The sequence below is a fragment of the Solanum stenotomum genome, chromosome 12 (genome assembly GCF_019186545.1).
Source record: "Solanum stenotomum isolate F172 chromosome 12, ASM1918654v1, whole genome shotgun sequence".
In the NCBI taxonomy this organism is placed as follows: Eukaryota; Viridiplantae; Streptophyta; class Magnoliopsida; order Solanales; family Solanaceae; genus Solanum; species Solanum stenotomum.
The window spans coordinates 13,528,323-13,548,534 of record NC_064293.1 but is presented as its reverse complement, the minus strand read 5'-3'; the positions used below and the strand labels follow the sequence as shown (position 1 = coordinate 13,548,534).

At 33.0% G+C, this 20,212-nt stretch overlaps 3 protein-coding genes across 3 annotated transcripts; 2 read left to right on the top strand and 1 right to left on the bottom strand.

Moving 5' to 3' along the window:
• Positions 1-6,017: 6,017 nt before the first annotated feature.
• On the top strand, positions 6,018-7,015 carry LOC125848154 (NDR1/HIN1-like protein 6). Its single transcript, XM_049527968.1, has one exon. The coding sequence runs from the start codon at positions 6,059-6,061 to the stop codon at positions 6,836-6,838; it is 780 nt and encodes a 259-aa protein (XP_049383925.1). The 5' UTR covers positions 6,018-6,058; the 3' UTR covers positions 6,839-7,015.
• A 2,427-nt stretch (positions 7,016-9,442) lies between these two features.
• LOC125848152 (WAT1-related protein At3g02690, chloroplastic) lies at positions 9,443-17,787 on the top strand. The gene is made up of 7 exons (XM_049527966.1): positions 9,443-10,086; positions 10,473-10,520; positions 11,151-11,273; positions 15,356-15,505; positions 16,723-16,894; positions 16,983-17,043; positions 17,260-17,787. The coding sequence occupies exons 1-7, from the start codon at positions 9,481-9,483 to the stop codon at positions 17,360-17,362; spliced, it is 1,263 nt and encodes a 420-aa protein (XP_049383923.1). The 5' UTR covers positions 9,443-9,480; the 3' UTR covers positions 17,363-17,787.
• Positions 17,578-19,867, bottom strand: LOC125848149 (uncharacterized protein At1g65710-like). Its single transcript, XM_049527962.1, has 2 exons — positions 19,006-19,867; positions 17,578-18,886 (listed from the first exon to the last, which is right to left on the bottom strand). The coding sequence occupies exons 1-2, from the start codon at positions 19,768-19,770 to the stop codon at positions 17,930-17,932; spliced, it is 1,722 nt and encodes a 573-aa protein (XP_049383919.1). The 5' UTR covers positions 19,771-19,867; the 3' UTR covers positions 17,578-17,929.
• Between the last annotated feature and the right edge of the window lie 345 nt (positions 19,868-20,212).

Genomic DNA, 20,212 nt, shown 5'->3' with positions numbered 1-20,212 from the left:
AATCAGTAGAGATCAATGTATCCGACAATAGAGGAATGTATGACACAACAACGGAGTAGAGACCAATGTATTCGACAGTAGAGGAATATATTCGACGCAACTGAATCTTAAGTAATGTATCATTTACAATGTATCGAACAATTGAGTAATGTATCTGAGAGCAATGAAAATTTCAAAATTATTGTAATTAAGAAGACTTCCGGAATAGGATGTAATTAGCACGGTATGAGATTTCTCTATTTTATACAAATTTTAAAGAACATTTTACCCATCAATTTTCTTTTCTCTTATTATTTTACTCCTATATTATATATTTATTACTACCCTTATTTAGAAGTGGTACTTCTAAAGGACTAACACAGCTTAAAATAATTGTACCTTGTGCTGAAAATGTGATGAGACAAATAAGGGCAGTTTTGGTATTGTGAGATAATTTCATAATTCATAATTCTATATTCTCATGTTCATTTTCTTAGTTTAATATTTTAGATGAGTTGAATTTTTCAGTTCAAATTTCAAGAAATTGTATCCCTAAATTATGTATTTTCACTTCAAAACTTCTAAATGCAACTTATAAGGATAAAGTATTAAATATTAATCAAAACTTAACATTGTCAATTTTGCTATTCTAAGTTTGGATTTTTCAGTTCAAAATTTAGAACATTATTATCCTAAATTTCAGTTTCCAATTCAAAACATCATGGCACTGTCATAAATATTAGTTTTCCAATTTAAAATTAGTATATTATATCCTTATGTTTGGTCTTGAAATGTTCATCATGTAGCTCAAACTTGATGATTTTAATACCAATCTTCCAACTTGTATATCTATGTTCAACAATAATTATATATGTCCAAAATAAGGCTTAAAAGGAGGAAATGATTCAGACAATGATTGGTTCACATATAAGGTGAAAGGACGGCCACACTGGTTGAGGTGTAGAGGAGGTGGGAGTGAATAGATTATAATTGAGAAGCCAATAGAGAAGGTGATGTGGCACCTCTCTATTTCCTGACCTTTTTTTTTTCTTTCAATTATTTTTTTTCTTGCAAAATCATCTTCTTAACTTATACCTCTTCAATTATATAAATTCTATTCTTAAATTAGAATTAATAATATTCATAACTCCCAAACCTTTCATATTCCTAACCTCTCAAGCCTTTCATAGTTGTAACCTCTAATTATTTAATGTAGAAGGTTATATTAACACTATAAAATCACCCTAAAATTGTGTGTTATATTGTAGTGATCTTCAATTAGAGAATTAGTGGTAGACATGTTACAATATTTTTAAGCTTTAAGGTGCATTATCTTTTGGAATTATGATTTCATATATTACTTTTAATTAGCAAGTAAGGCTAATATGTCAAAGCATATTTTTGTTTCTTTTGGATAAATTATTTTGGTTTGTTATTTTTATGATTCTCTTTATAACCATAAAAATGGAGATTCATTTTAGGAGTAATAATTTGTTATTATCTTTCTTGACTCTTGTATATAGGATGAAATGAAATCATCCAAAGATGGAGATTAATGGATTTTGAGCTAATATAGATTGATTATTCTTTATTTTTTTAGGTGCTTAAGAAGTAATGTTTCTATTATATTATTTCCTTTTGGATTATTTATGTTTTGTCAAAAATGATTATATGTGTAGGAGGACTTATGATTAAATGTAATTTTCTCCTTATTCTTTATCTTTTTCTTCTTTTGCTAGATAATTTTTTTACTTATTTGATTATATTTTGCAAATTATAGGAGATATATCTATAATGAAAATGGTTAAACATTCTTACATAATTTGATTTTACAAGGTAAAATAATTTGATATGTCTAATATAATTACAACTCTTTCTTTGTTGAAATCATACATTTAATATTATTTGTTTGTGTTCGTGAAGATATAAATCTTGAATTTTTTTTAAAAAATTATTTAATTTAGGGAAAAGAGTCTGATATAACCCTCAACTTTGTCATTTGGAGCTGATATGCCCCTCGTTATGATAGTGGCTCATATATACCCTTACCGTTATACAAACGGCTCACATATACCCTTAATTTAACGGAAGTGAAAAAAATAGTTTTAAATTATATTTTTGACTTTTAAATTTTAAAAAAATCATGTAGGGGTATATATGATCCTTCTAGCGAATTTCAAGGTATATTTTAATCTTTTTTATACATAAATTATTTTTTGAAGTCTTTGATTATCATTTTTTGAGTTTCTTATTCTTATTTTAATTTTTTCTTTCGTTCGTTAGTGTAAAGAGAAAATTTTAAAACCAATTTTTTTTGTGGCTATATTATAATTTAACACAAATTTTTTCCACTATATTGTTTTTTAGTTTTTGTATTGAAAAAAAATTGGGACATCTATAATAAAGTTTACCATAATGAGGGGTGGGTATATCAGCTCTAATTGATAAAGCTGAGGGGTATATCAGGCCCTTTTCCCTTTAAATTATTCTCTTTAGACCTCTATGTAATTCTTAGATAATTTGATTATATTATATTGATAACACTCTTCAAAAAATTTATTTCTTAATGTAAATTCATATCTCACTTTTTTGTTGATAATAGTAGTTTATTGTGTTTGTGGGCTATAATATTTTAAAACATAAAAGTATGAAATGAGTCGATGGATATTGATATGCTACTTAAAGAAATACGTACATATACTTTCATAGTTTGGTGGAGCAATTTTTACTAACAAAAATGATAGAACATGAAAATGAAAAGTTAATTTATAATTTTGAAAATACAATTGGTTTTATTAAAAATAAATTATTTATTAATGTGTAAAATTGCAGTCTTTAAAATTTTCATTTTTGTTGTTTTTGAGGAGATTTCAAGTTGTTTATTAATAAGTGAAGTTGCAGTCTTTATATTTTTAATTTTTGTTGTTTTCCAAGAGTTTTCAAGTTATTTCAAAATTGCGTTAATTTATAATTTTGAAAATACAATTAGTTTCTTTGCTTTCTATTTACTTATAATAGAATATTTGTCTCAATAACTCTATTTTTATTGTCTTCATTTTCTATAATTAATTTCTTTATTAGTGTAAGAATGTACAAATATAACTCCTATTATGTTACAGAATTTATTATATTGAATGTAATATTTATTTAAAATGTGAAATATACTTTTTAATATTTTTGTGTTTAAGCCAAGCAAAATTAAAAGAAATAGGAATTTGTATGTGTAATTTTTTTGAATCTTTTTTGCGTAGTTAATTCTCTTTTTTGTTCTGTTTTATGTTTATTTTTGAATTTCTTTTCTTATATTATTTTGTTTTCCCAATATAAGTTGTCCCAAAAAGTAACTGGATATCTGAACTTAAATATAATAATATATTAAGATATGGAAACTAACTAATTAAGATTATTATTTTTCATCATTTAAATATGTAAACTTATTTTTATTTAAAATGCTTTGTGTACAACTTGGTAGTGCCGTGTTCGTCCTCTAAAGTGTCACTTCTAATAAGGAGTAATATAGTAGTATTTTTTAATGTTTTATCGTAACGATAAAAAGGGTTAATGAGAAATAGTTTTTTTTATCTCTAAAGTAGAAGAGATGAGATCTCTTTGAACTTTACCATCTTCATATTCTACTTTATAAGACTACAGTAAATATATTTATTATTATTGTTGTTCACTATCACAAACAGAGATCTTCGCTACCGTGAACCAATTAAAAAATTGTGTTAAGTCCCCACGCATCTATAAACTTGGTCCAATCTGATTGGCTATTCAATATCTTTCACTTTTGTATAAATACCTATATTATAGTTCTTTCTCATCAAACCACGTCTACTATTTAGGCAAATTTTATTTTCTTGATTTGCCTACCACTGATTTCTTCCATTGCTTTCTAAATTTTTATTTAAATCTCTGTATGGTTATACATTTTTTTTCTTTTTAATGGTTTTCAAATTTTGTCATCTGATAGTGAAGAATTTATCGTTCAAATTTCTTTATTATTGAAATTTTGTTGTCTGTAATCACCATTTGTTTTTTAGGGTTGTTTTGAATTTAAAACAAAAGGGTAAAATCTAAATGGGTCTACAATACAATTCCTAGAAATCCAACTTGAAAAATTATGTTAAAAATGGAAAATAAAAATTGAAATAAATTTAATTGAGAGTTATCCTCCGTCTGTTCCATTTTATGTGACACTTTTTATTTTTGGAGAATCAAATAGTTTAAGTTTGACCCAAAATTTGCGCATGATATCTTCAATTTTTTAAAAATGGAATTTATATATTTGTAAACTACGTAAATATCAAAGTATTATAAGTCACAATAATTAATAATTCAAAATATTTTAAAGATCTATAAAAAATGTAATATCAAAGATTAACTAAAGAGAGAGTAAAAGGGGAGAATGGAAAGTAGAAAAAAAGGAAAAAAAAACGAATATATAGAGAGAAACTGAGGAAAAAAGTCAGAAAAGTAATTCTTCATGTGGGTTGTTGTATATATAGAAAGACACGTGTACAATTAATGAGGCACAATTAATTTTATAGTACAATTTGAAATGCTTTATGTACAACTTGGTAGTGCCGTGTTCGTCCTTTAAAGTGTCAACTCTAATAAAGAGTAAAATGAGTAATAATAATAATTCTAATAAGGAGTAATGAGTAATAATAATAATTGCAATGTTAGTCCTTGTAAGTAATGAGTAATAATAATAATTGCAATGTTAGTCATTGTAAGTAATGAGTAATAATAATAATTGCAATGCTAGTCCTTGTAATTGTCATTTATAAAAGTTAATGTACAATTCTTTTTGTACGTTGTACAACTAATTTAATGCAGTCAAAAGTTAATATAGAAAATTCTATGCATATGCATGTTGTACAACTAATTTAATGCAGTGTTAGTCCTTAAGTCTCATTTCTAAATAAGAGTAATATCATAAGGATTGAATTACATCTTACCAATTATCATGTAAATTCACTACTATTAATTTTTATGTGTTGAGCAAACTTAAAGAGGGGAAAATGTTTTTTTACATGTTAAATAAATCATCGTTTTTTAAGACTCTGGATACTACTGATCGTACAATTTTTTTCCAAGGGTATTAACTAAAATATTTAAACAGTATAATATTGAAGATTCAACTTTGATTATCGGTTACGAACTTACAAACATCGCTACCACAAAATGATCTAAAAATCCTGAATGATGTTATGTTTTGTAATTTAATAGTACAAGTTCACACAATAGATAATTTTCCATATCAAATGTAGACTTTATTAATTTAAAAAATAGAGAAGAATCTACTTTAAAAATTATTTTACGTGTATTCTCATGTGATGATGATTGATGAATTCACCAAAGCCGCACTTTCGGACCCCTAAGCATTAACGCGTCCCAAGTCTTCAACAAAGAAAATTTGGCATTCCTCAACTCTAAACTTTTGTGAAATACTAGTACTTATTTTTTAGTCCATTTTAAAAATCTTTTTTTTTCTTTTTTAATAAATTTATTCATTTAACTTTTTATTTCATATATTTAAAATCACAAAATTAAAAGATATTTTAATATATTTTACGTATTTTAATTTTTTTTTAAAAACTCCGTACCAAGTTGTATTGAAATAAGAGTATGCAAATCAGAGTTTTTGAGTTCGAATTATTCTTGATAAGGAATTGGCTTTTGTTAGGGAGCGTTTTATCCTAATATGAAACTTTTTTATGTGAATTTAAATTTAATCAGACTTTAACATGAATATTGAACCCGTAGAAAGAAAAGAAAAAAGGGGTATGCAAAAGCAAGATAGGAACATAAGACTCATTAAGGCAGGTGGAGACTCCCAAATACTGAAAATTTTTGTTTATTCAAACACGAGACAACAAACATGAAAGTCAAAGTAAGGAAGCTTCATAACCTACAATAATGCTTCAATTTACTTGAATTTTAGTGCCACTTTCACATCTATCTAAGCCCTTACAAACTCCTATATATACAAAAAAAATATCTTGGTCCAAAATAGAAACATTCATACAATATTTTCTTCTCTTTATTAATTCTTGTAACAACATTTTCCCTTATGGCTGATCAGCAAAAAATCCATCCGGTTTCGGTTCCGGAGCCGGCGCAGGTAGCCCCGCTACCCAAACCCACAGCTCCGTTGGTGCCACGTGGCTCTTCCCGTTCAGAGAACGGGGATCCTGAACGTCAGCAACCACCACCACCATTGAAAAGATCGTTAACCCCATATTCACCCTTAAAACCACCAAAAAAGAAAAGAGGCTGCTGCGTAAGATGCCTATGTTGGTCATGTTGCCTATTTTTCCTACTAATCGTACTCATAGGCATCGCAGCAGCCGTAGTTTACCTAGTCTTCCAACCAAAATTACCAAAATACTCCGTCGATAGCATGAGAATTACCCAATTTAACCTCAACACCGACACGAGCTTGTCTGCGACATTTAACGTGAACATAACCGCAAGAAATCCCAACAAACGAATCGGAATTTACTACGAAAACGGAAGCCATTTGAGTGTATGGTACAAAGGCACAAATTTATGCGAAGGGAAATTACCTAAGTTTTATCAAGGTCATAGAAATACTACGCAACTCAACGTTCACTTAACAGGACAAACACAGAATGCTACAAATTTGTTACAATTACTGAGTGATGATCAACAGCAAGGCAAAATTCCATTAAATATTCGAGTTAAGGTTCCTGTGAGGATTAAATTGGGGAAATTGAAGCTAATGAAATGGAAATTCTTGTTGAAGTGCAGCCTAAACGTGGATAATTTATCTCAGGATAATGTTATTCGGATCAGGGATAATAAGTGTAAGGTTCGTTTTAGGTTTTAATTGGTACATTATATTATTTTTCTTGATTACTATAATCCACCACTATTTTATTTTTTGTCTACAACAATAAGGTGGAGGATTGTATATAGATAGATTGTATTAATTTTTTTCCTGTTGAGCTTGTTACAATAATGGGATGCGTTTATGCATCATTCTGTTCATACTATTTTGTATTTAATTGAGTTATTATAGTATAATTATTCCAGTTTGATTTATCTTCACTACTCACTTTGTCATTTTCTATATTTAATCATTTCAATATTTAGTTAAATTATAGTAACACGTAAAATATATAGTTGAATAAGCATCATCATCAATTGATTGTTAGCCCTTAGAAGGGGTGTTGATAGTTTGGTTTGAATTGAGATTTGTTTAAAATTAAAGTCAAACAATATAGTGAATTTATTAAATTATTAAAACTGAATCAGAGCAAATATTATTGATTTTAAGAAATATAAAACCAAATCAATCAAATTAAAAAAAAAAATATTTGATTTTTTATTTGAATAGATCTTTTATCGATTTGAACACCCTAGCGAAAGCTTAAAACCTTTTGTGTTCTCTCTGTTCCTTAAGTACAACGAGCTCTAATAATTATTATAATGAAAACCAATAGTAAATGCAACTTTATTTTTTACATTGTCTAAATGATTTTTGGTAAAAAGACAAGGGAGGTTACGTTTCAAATAGAGAAATTTTCAATAAAAACTACTTATTTTCTAGGAAATTTAATCGACATAAGTTTGAATAATCCTACGAAAAAAAATGCAACTTCATTTGTACATTGTCTAACTTTCTTTTAGTGAAAAACAGGGTGTATTAACATGTATATATGATGTGTAAATAATAGTTGTGTAGTGTATATATATATAATGTACTGATATGGTATATATATCACTTGTGGGAATTAAGAGCTGATTGGTCTTTAACTTTGCTTCAATTCTATAAGGTTGTTAATGTTACATAAGTCATTTCCATGCACTTTAGTCTTATTTACTTTGCTGACTAAAGACGGTAATTGCATGAGTTAAGAATTTTATATACTTTCTGAAAAAGTTGACTTAAAAGATATTATTTTATTGAATGTGAATATTTTTCACCGAAGCGTGAAGCTTGTGGAGAAGTTTGGACTAAAGAAAAAAGAAAATGATATTGCGTAATTATCCCTAAATCTTACCTAACATGAGTTCGAACTAACCTCATAAAAAAAAATTAAGTCAAGTTGAATTGCTCTAGTGCTTAAGTACCTGAAAAACTTCATGGATCTGAGCTCAATCCTTCAAACTGCTCTACTTTTGTGCCTTTTGAACTGAATAAAACAGGCCCATCACAAATTGCACCTGCTCCTTGGTGGACCATACAAAAGGGTCATTTTCTGGATTTGGTCTTTAATTTTATTTTATTTTTATTTTTAAAAAATATCCAAGGCAAACAAAATTTGCAAGGTAATAGAAAATGTTTTTCTATAGGTATAACTTGTACCTTGTTTAACTAAAGGGAAAATCGCACAATAAAGGTTTATATGTGATATGTATTTATGATAAAGATAATTACAATTTGTAGCTATTTATATGGTTTTATAGCAAGTATTCTCTCTCTCTTTCTCACACTGCTCTCTCTCTCTCCACCCCAAATAACTGCAACCCAAAAAAACATTCTACATAATATGACAATTGTAATTTGTATTATGTATCAACTGTATTTGTATTATACGTCAATTGTATTTGTGAAAAACTTGATACAACTAATACAATATGCATTCATCTTTTTTGTCAAATATATTATGTATTAATTGCATTCAATCATATATAAGTGAGAGATTTGTATTTTATAGCAATTGTATATATACTATATTTATATTTTGTATTAATTGTATTTGTATTCGGTATTAATTGTATCCGTGATACAATGAATACAACATGTATTAATTCATCCTCTCTCGATCTTGCTTGCCTCTTTCCTCCCTCTCTCGATTTCGCTCGGTTCTCTCCTTCTAATATGTAGCTAAATACAATAGTTTTTGATACAATGGTATTCATTTTGATACAAATCAGTTGTATCAATTGTTTTCGTGATATAACCTGATATAACGAATACAACATGTAATTAACGTCTCTTTCTTCTCTCCTCCCTCTCCTACTCTCACTTGCATCTCTCCTCCCCCAAATGTATAATTTTAATTTATAATTAAGTAAACTATAATTATAGATCTCTAACTAAACCAAATTATAGTCATTTCTGAAAGTTTACCTTACAACTTATGCTTAGGACAAAGTTTTCTAAAAGGTTTGCTAATTGCTATGCAAATTAGATAAGCTGAATTAATGTCTATAAAATGTCGTCTTAGAAAGCTACTCTTACAAAATTAGATTTTAACTTATATAATTTTCTTCATAAAATATGCGGTAAGAGCAGAAACTAAAATCAATTTAAGAGGTAAAATTGAAGAGCATCCAAAATAGAGAGAGAAAAAATGCTATTTCAGCTGTCCCTTCTTTTTGTCAAATCCACTCCTTGAGATTCATGATTTTTTATTCCTTTGGTTTTTTGTTCATTCATTCTGGGAAACTATAAAAACACGAAAGTTGAATTATTACTTTTGTTAGTAGTAATAATAAAAAAGAGAGAAAGGAAGAAGAAAAATGGCGTGGTCTCCATTTTCTTCTTCCTCCACTCCTCTCTGCTCTTCACTCACTAGAAATCCAACAAATTCCCTTTGCAAAACCTCTTCTTTATTCCATCATCACTCAGTTAATCACACAAGGGATGAATTTCTACAATACCCAAATACAATTTCGTTCAACAATCTTCATTTCCGCACCAAAAAGTTTACTGTTTGCTCAAAAACTGAATCCGGGGTTGAACAGAAACCACCATCATCATCATCAGAACTTGACTGTGTAGGAACTGGGCTTGACGTGGAGTGTGTAGTGAACCCTTCTGAGGAATTCCCCAAAGACTATAATTTACGGTTTCAAGATGAAAGGGTGTCGTCCATGGAGTTGCTCCAGACGATTTTGGAATGGGGTTTGCTAATTTCGCCTTTCTTCTTCTGGGGTACAGCTATGGTTGCAATGAAGGAGGTTTTGCCAAAGACTGGACCTTTTTTCGTTTCATCATTTAGGTTGATTCCAGCTGGGTTAATGTTGGTCGGTTTTGCTGCTTCAAGGGGTAGGAATTACCCTTCTGGATTCAATGCTTGGCTCTCTATTACACTCTTCGCTATAGTTGATGCTACTTGTTTTCAGGTATCTTTCTTGCACTATCTGATCAATAGCCGTTTTAGCTAAGATAGGTGAGTTAGTATTGGACTTGTTTATGATTGTATCCTAGATAAATAATTGATTGACTTAGGTGGTTACAGAATAAGCTTGACTGCAAACACTATGTAAAACTCAAGAGCAGTGTACAAACGACTAGCACTACAATGAAATCTGATAAAGAGGGGAATATGTAATTTTAAGAAAATGAGAGTTGCTTTCTCTGTTGGTTTGATTTACTATTATAGATTCAGACTGTCGGCTCCTGATTGCTACTTTGTCACCTATGTTTGTTGGCTTAAGCTTCCTGTTAAGTACACAATTCTTTTCATTTGGGCCGACATTCATTCTCATTAGATTTATATGGTGGACAGGGATTTCTTGCAGAAGGACTTCAGAGGACATCTGCTGGCTTAGGCAGTGTAAGATGAATTTTACTTTGTCATTTCAATTTGTTGTAGTATGCAGTGTTGGTTGTGAGATTTTAATCAATATTATGAAGAAGAAACATCATGTCCTAAGAAGTTGGAAGTGCTTGTGCTGTACAAAGTGTAACTTGCATTTAGCTCCGTAGCATGTAGATCTGATATTGTATACCTTTGGTACTGTATAGAATTCCGAAGCTCCAGCATTCAACCTTTTAAATGGGACTTTTCTTACTGATAACTCCTTATAAGGCTTGGGCAATCCTCCTCCCTTTGAGCTAGCTTTTGGGGTGTGAGTTAGGCCTAAGACCTAATTTAACAATGGGTTCAATAAATGATATAGCTGATCTACTCCAAATCTGCATTGAGTTTCCGTGAACATCGCTCACCACGTTTTTTTTTTTGGTAACATCTGATTGATATTTCTAAATTCAATAAATACCTAATTATTGACTCTTAGCTTTAGTGGTATAAGTAACGAAGTAGTTACATGGAGTCTAGAGTGAGTGAAGGATCAATTAGCAATTCTCTTAAAACTAATTGGTGCAGCTAAAAGAAAAGGAAGTAATTGATAATATTCAAATGATTAGGGGACCTAATTTTAACAAGATTTTATTGTGATTTCAGGTGATAATAGATTCACAGCCTCTGACGGTGGCTGTGCTTGCAGCTTTGTTATTTGGTGAGTCCATAGGTTCTGTCGGAGCTGCAGGTCTTGTGCTCGGGGTGATAGGCCTTTTACTCCTTGAGGTAATATTATCAGGAAATAACCAATTTTTGTACTTATTTTTTAGGTTAGCCTTGTCCTCCCTCTGGAGACCGTGGATGATGATTAACAGGATCCTTGTCGGTCCATCTTTGGCATGTGTTTGTGCTCTAAATAAGTCAAAAGTAGTGGTGAAGAATATGATACCACTGACAATATTAGGTATCAGAAATTAAAAAATTTAAGCAGAGATTTTACCAAATTTATGTCTGTTGGAATTCATGGTAAACAGGAGACTAGGTAGACGAACATCTATTCGGTTGAGGTTATAGATGAAGGGTAAGATGAGAGTATGTGAAAGCCATTTGGTTAGAGAATAAAATTTAACTCATAGCATGTTAACCCCTTACAAATGGTAGAAAGGAAGAAGTAATCTGATTTCTTTCCCACCAGTCATACCAATCAATCAACATGAGGGACTGTTGAACTTCAAGTGGTGTCCACACTCAGATTTTGCAGATGCTCAATTTTGTTCTGAATATGTTATCATCCAAGACACACAGTGATGGTGAATTGTTGATTGTAGACATCGATAGTAGAGTTTGTGTTGTGCTTTGTGCGTGTACTGCTGGGAACCATGGAGCTTATCAGATTTTGAATCCAATCTCCTAGGAATTGAAGGTTCTCGGGCGCACTAAAGTGTTACATAAGTCTAACTAGACCAGTGCATTAAGTGGGTTAAGACGATCTTGTATTTTCTGTTTGATTTATTAAGTTCTCAACCTATCGAGACAACACAAATATAAAAACACCTATCGAGACAACACAAATATAAAAACACACATTTTAGCTCAACTTTTTCAAAAGGGGATACCCCTTCAAAGTTTTCATTGCAGATAAGATACATGCTTCTCAATTTGCAGAAAATAGATTCGAATAGCATACTTTACCATTGTTTCACATATTTGTTATTTTGATGCTGCAAAAGATATAAAGAGTATAATTCTAGCTTTTCTCCAACAGTTTGTGGTACTGTCTCAATTTCAACCTTATCAACATGGTTTTACATTTTCATATGTTCAAGTTCAACCCAATGTCGTCAAAGGCAAGTGTGTTGCAGCGAAACACAAAACATGTTGAGCACTTCGTTTAAGGGGCACTTCAGTATTGTCATCGAGACTCTAAAACATACTTCTTTGACAAAGAGACTCTACAACATACTTTACCTTGTCAATGAGCGTAATCCTAAAGAGGTGATGCTCAACAAATGATATTTCATTTTATTTGCGCTTTGCACTTAAAGCTTCAAGGACCTTAGAGCTTTTTTGCGCTTTTCGCCTTTGACAACACTGGTTCAACCGCTTAATGGCTTTATAGATACACAAAATAATTAAAGCAACAACAATCATTTCATAAATTTCATCAATCATGATAACAAAGCAAGGCATATTTCAATATTATTTTTAGAAAGAAAAGTAAATTTTGTTTCAAATACTTATAATAATCTTATGTGAAGAAGATGCAAACTTACTAGCCAATCAATGATGTAAGAGAACCAATAATGACTAACAATAAATTTTAAATACATTTTGAAGTAATTATAAATCAATTAATTAGTAAAATCAAAAGCGAGCAATTGCATATGACATCGTTTTGATTAACGAGACATGCAGTGGAGTTAACGATAGGCTGAAAATTTGGAGACCTACCCTAGAGTCTAATGGTTTCAAGTTATGCAAGACATAGAGTACTTGGAGTAAAAGTTCAATGACCTGACGCATGAGCCAGATGATGCACAAGTCATACCCAAGAGTGGAAGCTTCAAGTTTATTGGTCCATAATCCAAGGAGAAAGAGATATTGATGATGATATCGCATATTGTATTGGAGTGGGGTGGGTGAAATGAAGGCTTGCATTTGGGGTATTGTGCGATAAGAATGTAATGAAGGCTTGCATTCGGGGTACTGTGCGATAAGAATGTATCGCCAAGACTTAAGGGAAGTTTTACAAAATGGTTGTTAGACCAATATTGTTGTATAAAGGCAGAGTATTGGCCAGTCAAGAACGCCTACGTTCAAAAGATGAAAGTAGCGCAGATGAAAATGCTTAGGTGAATGTGTTGTCATACTAGGAGAGATATGCGAGGTAGGAGGGACCTCAAAGGCAGACAAGATGAGGGAAGCGAGGTTGAGATTGTTCAGGCATGTGAAGAGAAGACAACAAGGAGAAATTAGAGGTTAGCTATAGGAGGAGTAGGGGAGTTAGTGGCTGGCCGAAAAAGAATGAGGTGGGGGGGGGGGGGGGGGGGGGGGGGGGGGGGGGTATGGAGGTTGAGGATTAGGGTATAAAGTTAGTAGGTACCTCAGTCTTGCCGCACTTTAGGTGGGAGAGGTAGGGGGCTAGCCTTATCTTCTCTCCACTTTATTAGTAGTAATATTTGATAGTCATGTAATTTCTTATTCTTCAATGTGTTTTACTATCTGTTAGTTTCAGTTGCTTTGTATATTGATATTTTGTTGTCATATTTTTCTTGCAACCCTACTTCGAATAACTTCTCTTAGTCTTTCAAGCCGAAGGTGTATCGGAAACAGTGTCAGTCTGCATACATCTTACCTTTTCCAAACCCCACCTGTAGGATTACATTGGATATGTTGTCGTTGTTATTGCTTATATCAATATACAACAACATATATATACAGGATTGAAAATGTTAACTAACTTTGCAAAAGCATATTAACCTAAAGTGATAACAATTTCGTAAGTATAGTAAGATCGTGAACTGCTAAATTTAACCTTTAGATGAACTTTAAAAAAATAAAAGAAAAAAAATTAACCTTTAGAAGAAGGATTGGAGGAGAAAGCTCTGCTATGTCATTGTCACTTAACAAAACGAAGTCAACTAGAAGTACTCTAGAGGAAGAAAATTAATATAGGTTATCAATCAGAAGGAAAAAAAGGAAAAAGGAAGAGGGTCATTGAATACTCCTGTAGGCCCATAGCAAAGTGAAAAAGGATCACAAAACTCTGTTCTAAATGGGGAGTCAATCTTGAGCGGCAAGTGCATGAATGCCTTGAGAGGTGGTGGCTAAACCAGTGCACCCATTGCTGCTAATGGCGGGTGCCACCTTCACATAGATAGATATTTTCTTAAGAATTTGTGTGTGTGTGTGTGTGTGTGTATATATATATATATATACGCATGCATATTTTCAACCAAAACCTACGAGTGCCTAGGTCCCCTCACATGTTAACACGGGTCCTGTCTCAGTCTCTATATGTATAACTGATATGCTATATGTTCATTTTTATGCATGTTGACATAACTTTTGCAGTGTTCAGTTCATTTTTCATGTGCATACACTTATGTCCACGTAAAATCCATTCTCCCTTAAAAGAGTATGAAGATGATTTTTAATGTGTTTGCAGCAATATTTCCTTTCATTATTTCTGTGTATACTAGCTTTTAACCTGTTGAAAGTAGTACAATCGCCCCAAGGCCTAGCTCAAGTGGCAAAAGGTGGAGGATTTGTGGCTTAGGTCGCAGGTTCAAGCCCCACACCATGCAAAGCGAAGCCCGGTATTTAAGTGGAGAAGGGTAGAGGGGCGGGCCCATTATCCACCGAGTTTAGAAGGCTGTGATTGGTCCAAAGGGCGGGTCACAGACGGATTTCTCGGTTATCAAAAAAAAAAAAGTAGTACAATCCTTAACTGGAGATTTTGTTTTTTCAATTAGTCTGCTAGCCCCACCCAAAACAAAACAAAAAGAAAGGAGAGAATCTTCATATTTAATGTAGGAGAACCCTTTGATGGTCATAATCTTGCTCCATCCATTTCATTTTATATGGCGTTGTTTGAGTGGGCACGAGGTTTAAGACAGAAAGAAAGACTTTTGGCTTATCGCCGTAGTACCGTTAGAAGTTTTAAACATTGCCATGCCATTTCATTTGTTACAAGGCATGTCAATTGAAGTAAAAATAGGATATTTAATCTGAAGTTTCCAAATGGAGGTGTTATCTTTTTTTTAGAAACTAAAAAGGGGAGCGTGCCATATAAAATGCAATAGGGGCAGTGTTACCCTTCTGTCATTAACTAATACAACTTTGAAATAACTGCGTTAATTGTACAGGTACCTGCTCTCTCTTTTGATAATAGCAACTTTTCACTCTGGGGAAGTGGAGAGTGGTGGATGTTTCTTGCAGCACAAAGCATGGCTGTCGGCACAGTAATGGTCCGTTGGGTTTCTAAATACTCAGACCCAGTCATGGCTACTGGATGGGTAAGTCATATTACTTTACTGCTGAGTTGAAATTCATTTTATCATATATCAGTTATGAAACGGAGAGTAACTAAGAACTAGTGGTTGTGTCATCAAACCTTACTTAGCTATAAAATTGGTCTTCGTTCCATTTGTTCCCAATTACAGCTGGTTGACTTTATAGATTAAAAACAGAAATTAGCAACAGGCTTGGTTATGTATTACTTGAATTCCAACGTTGAAATCAATGATAGTGTGGAATAAGATTATTGAATAATTTCATTCATATCTTTCTATGTCATGTACATGGCTTTATATATACATAAAAGATTGTGGAATAGAATCACCTAAATCTTTACATTAAGAGAAAGAATCAGAAATATGATATTCTAGATTACCACAATTATACTAAGATCTTAGAGGATCATATCTTGATATGAAGAATATCTTCTCATCTTAGAGGATCACATCTTTGATGACAAGAATATCTTCTTGGAAATCCTCCATCAGCCAACACTCCCCCTCAAGCGGGTGAATGGATATCTTCCATTCCTAGCTTGCTTATTAGATCTTGAAACATGTTGTTTGGCAATCCTTTTGTTAAAACATCAGCAACCTGATCTTTTGTAGATACAAATGGCGTACAAATGAGTCCGTTATCTAATTTCTCCTTAATGAAATGTCTGTCTACCTCTATATGCTTAGTGCGATCATGTTGTACAGGATTATGAGCTATACTTATTGCTGATTTNCTCTCTTTTGATAATAGCAACTTTTCACTCTGGGGAAGTGGAGAGTGGTGGATGTTTCTTGCAGCACAAAGCATGGCTGTCGGCACAGTAATGGTCCGTTGGGTTTCTAAATACTCAGACCCAGTCATGGCTACTGGATGGGTAAGTCATATTACTTTACTGCTGAGTTGAAATTCATTTTATCATATATCAGTTATGAAACGGAGAGTAACTAAGAACTAGTGGTTGTGTCATCAAACCTTACTTAGCTATAAAATTGGTCTTCGTTCCATTTGTTCCCAATTACAGCTGGTTGACTTTATAGATTAAAAACAGAAATTAGCAACAGGCTTGGTTATGTATTACTTGAATTCCAACGTTGAAATCAATGATAGCATGACTGGAAACAAAGTATGCTTCAAGTACATGGCTCCACAGAGTAGTAGTACACTATAATTTTGATGTTCAAATTGCAGTGCTAACTTCAGATATCTCAACAATTTACAGCACATGGTTATTGGGGGACTTCCTCTGGTGGCCATCTCAATTCTCAATCATGAACCTGTCATTAGTGGGAGTTTGATGGAACTAACATCAAATGACTTGTTGGCTTTACTGTATACCTCAATCTTTGGAAGTGCCATAAGCTATGGTGTATACTTCTACAATGCAACAAGAGGTTAGATTCAGGTCCCCTGATTGTCAACTTTGCATTATGCCTTACTTTTTTCAGTTACAACCAATATTGACTAGACTAAGCATTGCAGGTAGCCTGACAAAGCTCAGCTCCCTTACCTTTTTAACTCCAATGTTTGCATCGATTTTCGGGTAAGATTCCTATCAAAAGATTAATTCCTGAATAAGATGATGAAAGTTATTTTAATCTCAATCAATAAGTTGGTCATCACTTGCAACTGCTACTAAGAAAAAAATATTTAGGACTATTGTTCGAAGCAGAATATGTTTGATTTGGTTTCTATCTTCACTTTTTGTTCTCCACATTCTTGCCTTTGAATCTGCCTAAGTTATTCAACTCCAATACAGGTTCCTATATCTAGATGAGACCTTCACACCCGTGCAACTAATTGGAGCATTTGTCACAGTGGCTGCAATTTACATGGTTAATTACAAAAGCGATACAAAATAATATAGCTGGCAATCAACTGATCCCCTCCTTATGTCTGGATAGAGAAGAAAGCTCAGCAGCTTTCTACTCCATTTGCAGAAGCGACATACACTGTATAGAAAATATTTCAAGATTATATTAAGGCCCTACAAGAGTACACACACCGGTTAATATGCAGGCTGGAACTTGCTTGGAGGTGGATTTCTGTCCAGCCATGTACCATAAATCTTGAAGCATGAGATTCAAGATGGTGTATTATCACATTAGGTGTAGAGAAACTTTTCTTGGATACAATGTCCAGGAATAATAACATTGTAAATGTTAGATTTGTGTAGAGAATTTTCATGCTACCACAGCATCAGGTTTAACATATGTATCTATGCCTATTCTAATATCTCTGTACCAAGTTTGAAATATGTATAAATGCAAAATTCCATAATTAGCCACCATATGTCTGTCAGAAAACTTAAAAAGATTATTTGCAACACAGCTACTTAACTAAAAGATTCTGTAAACACTGATATGAAAAGGTTGCTAAGTGAGCAACCAAAACAGCAACATATCAATTGTCGAACAAACTGCATATATTTAATAAGTTAAAGCAGCTGCTGCTGCCACAGGTGCTATGTGAAGTCCTCTACGTTCACTGCTGTTGTGAACTATTCCATGTTGCTGGTTGTCAGAATCCCTCTTATTTGCAGTCATTCTACTTTTACCTTCATCCATATCAGGAACATGATCAGATACTGTACACTTTTGAAAGGCTAATGGATTCATATACAGCCTACTGTAAGATTTTGGAGTCCAGGAATCGGTTGAATCAGCTGAATTTGGTTCTTGTGAGGACGAAGAAAACCTACATCGTTGATAACCAACAAAAGTATTGCTTTCTGAGGATTCTAGTTCTTCCATAGAGCCTCCATCAGTTCCCCTTCCAAAGGTTGCATACTTCTGTATTCTGGAAGGCTCCATTGAGTCATCACTAAAGGCAACCTCAGACTCTGCATATGGGTTCTTTATTCCTAACCTGTTTTTACTCTGAGGATTGGTTGCTAAACAAGCACTGGTATTCTTGTTAATACGCTCGACTGTGCAGTTGCTTCTTCTGTCTTCAGAGAAAGCACTGGATAGATTGGAACTAGTAGTTGAGTTGAAGTCAGGAACTGCACCAGATGGAAGTGAAAATGAAGGGTTTCTGCTCTTTTGATGAAAGTTTTGGATGTCCTCAAGCAATAACTCAGTATATGATTGAGTAGGATTTGACTGAACCCTATGATTAATTTCTATTTCCCGGGATAGCGTCGGTGACCTGCTTCTTCTTATTACCTCGGGCACTAAGGTTTCGAATCCTGAAGCAACCATATCCACTGCAGCATTCCCTGAAACTGTTCTCAATGCTTTAGCTTCCTGTGCCAGCTGCTGCTTCTTGAATTTGGCATAAACATTTGTAAGGCCATAATCTGGAGCTGCTTTGCTGATGCTGAGGTTTTCCTCAGTTCCTTGCAAAACAACTTTGCCATTGTTTATATTTTCTGCATTCAGTTTCTGCATTTGAACCATACCATATCCATGTCAAATAATTAGTATAAGCAATCGTATGAATAGAGAATTTAAAGCATTATTAGCATCTCCAGAGTTGTTTGGGACTAGAAAAGCCAACCAACCTGGATATAGAAGGGCGTGACCACAGGGGTATCAGTCTCACTTGAAGGATTTCTTCTGAAAGGAGAATCTTCTTTTTTCCTGGAATTGCTGCGGCTAAGGTACAAGGGCTGCTGTTGGAAATTCACCTTTGCTGGGGAGCCCGACCGGGACCGAGCACGAGGAGATGCAGCACCCACATTTCTCTTCACTTGAATCCTTTGAATAGTAGCTGTAGAAATCAGGTCAGCATTCTTATCCGTCATAAGAGATGAAACTGTAGCAGGCACAGACACCATCTTTCCTGGTCTAACACTAATCCCATTAGCATCACTAGAAGCCAAATTAGCACAACTGGGAGCTTTAATTGGTGATTCAGATCTTCTAACAGGAGATCTACTCACCCTTCTGCTCCCATCACTTCTGTTTTCATACTCAAAATCCCAACTTTTCTTGGAAATAGAGTACTTTCTACTTCTATTATTAGTATTATGAGAAGCTTCACCAGGAAGACCTCTGTCGGGAGATGAGCTTCTGCTAAGCCTCCCACATTGTATCAAAATAGTATCAACTTCATCTTTGGTACAACTTGAAGTCCTCCTCGATGGTGCACAAGATTCAGTAGATCCTTCTTCATGACTTATCCTGTGTTTGATAACAAAGATTTCTCTTCTCACTATCTGTCCATCTACTTTCTTCTTTTCTACCAAGGTTTCTTGATTTTGTTTCACAAGTGCAAGAGGACGAGAAGAAGAACAAGTGCTCTTCTTACTCAAACAACTCCCCATTCTCTTTTTACCCCCAAAAAATAAAGAATGTTTTCAAGAACCACAACTGAAAATGGTGGGTTTGGAAGAAAATATGGTGAGTTGAAGGGTTTACATGAGTTTGAGAGGGAAAAGAAAGAAGAAAGAGAACAACTAAAGGGGTGGGGGCTGGGGTTATGTGAGAGAAGCAGGTAATTCCAATTCAATTTTTTTTTGACAGAGGGGGTGGAGACTTGTGTACAGGGACGTTGCAGAAAATTATAATGTGAATATGTCCCACCAAAGATACCAATGTCTACCAATACTACTTTCCTAGCTCGAATAAGTATCGAAAACACATCTAAATTCAAAGTAAATTATTAATTTTATTTTTGAATTATTATCAATTTTAAAAATATTTATTTGTTTGGCTAACTGAACTAAAATATAACCTCAATCTCGCAATCTTGCAATGAAATATACC

Coding starts and splice junctions, on each gene's coding strand:
- LOC125848154 (XM_049527968.1), top strand. CDS start 6,059: ATGGCTGATCAGCAAAAAATCCATCCGGTTTCGGTTCCGGAGCCGGCG.
- LOC125848152 (XM_049527966.1), top strand. CDS start 9,481: ATGGCGTGGTCTCCATTTTCTTCTTCCTCCACTCCTCTCTGCTCTTCA. Junction 11,274..15,355: donor TAGGCCTTTTACTCCTTGAG/GTAATATTATCA, acceptor TTAATTGTACAG/GTACCTGCTCTCTCTTTTGA. Junction 16,895..16,982: donor CTTCTACAATGCAACAAGAG/GTTAGATTCAGG, acceptor TAAGCATTGCAG/GTAGCCTGACAAAGCTCAGC.
- LOC125848149 (XM_049527962.1), bottom strand. CDS start 19,770: ATGGGGAGTTGTTTGAGTAAGAAGAGCACTTGTTCTTCTTCTCGTCCT. Junction 18,887..19,005: donor TCACGCCCTTCTATATCCAG/GTTGGTTGGCTT, acceptor GTTCAAATGCAG/AAACTGAATGCAGAAAATAT.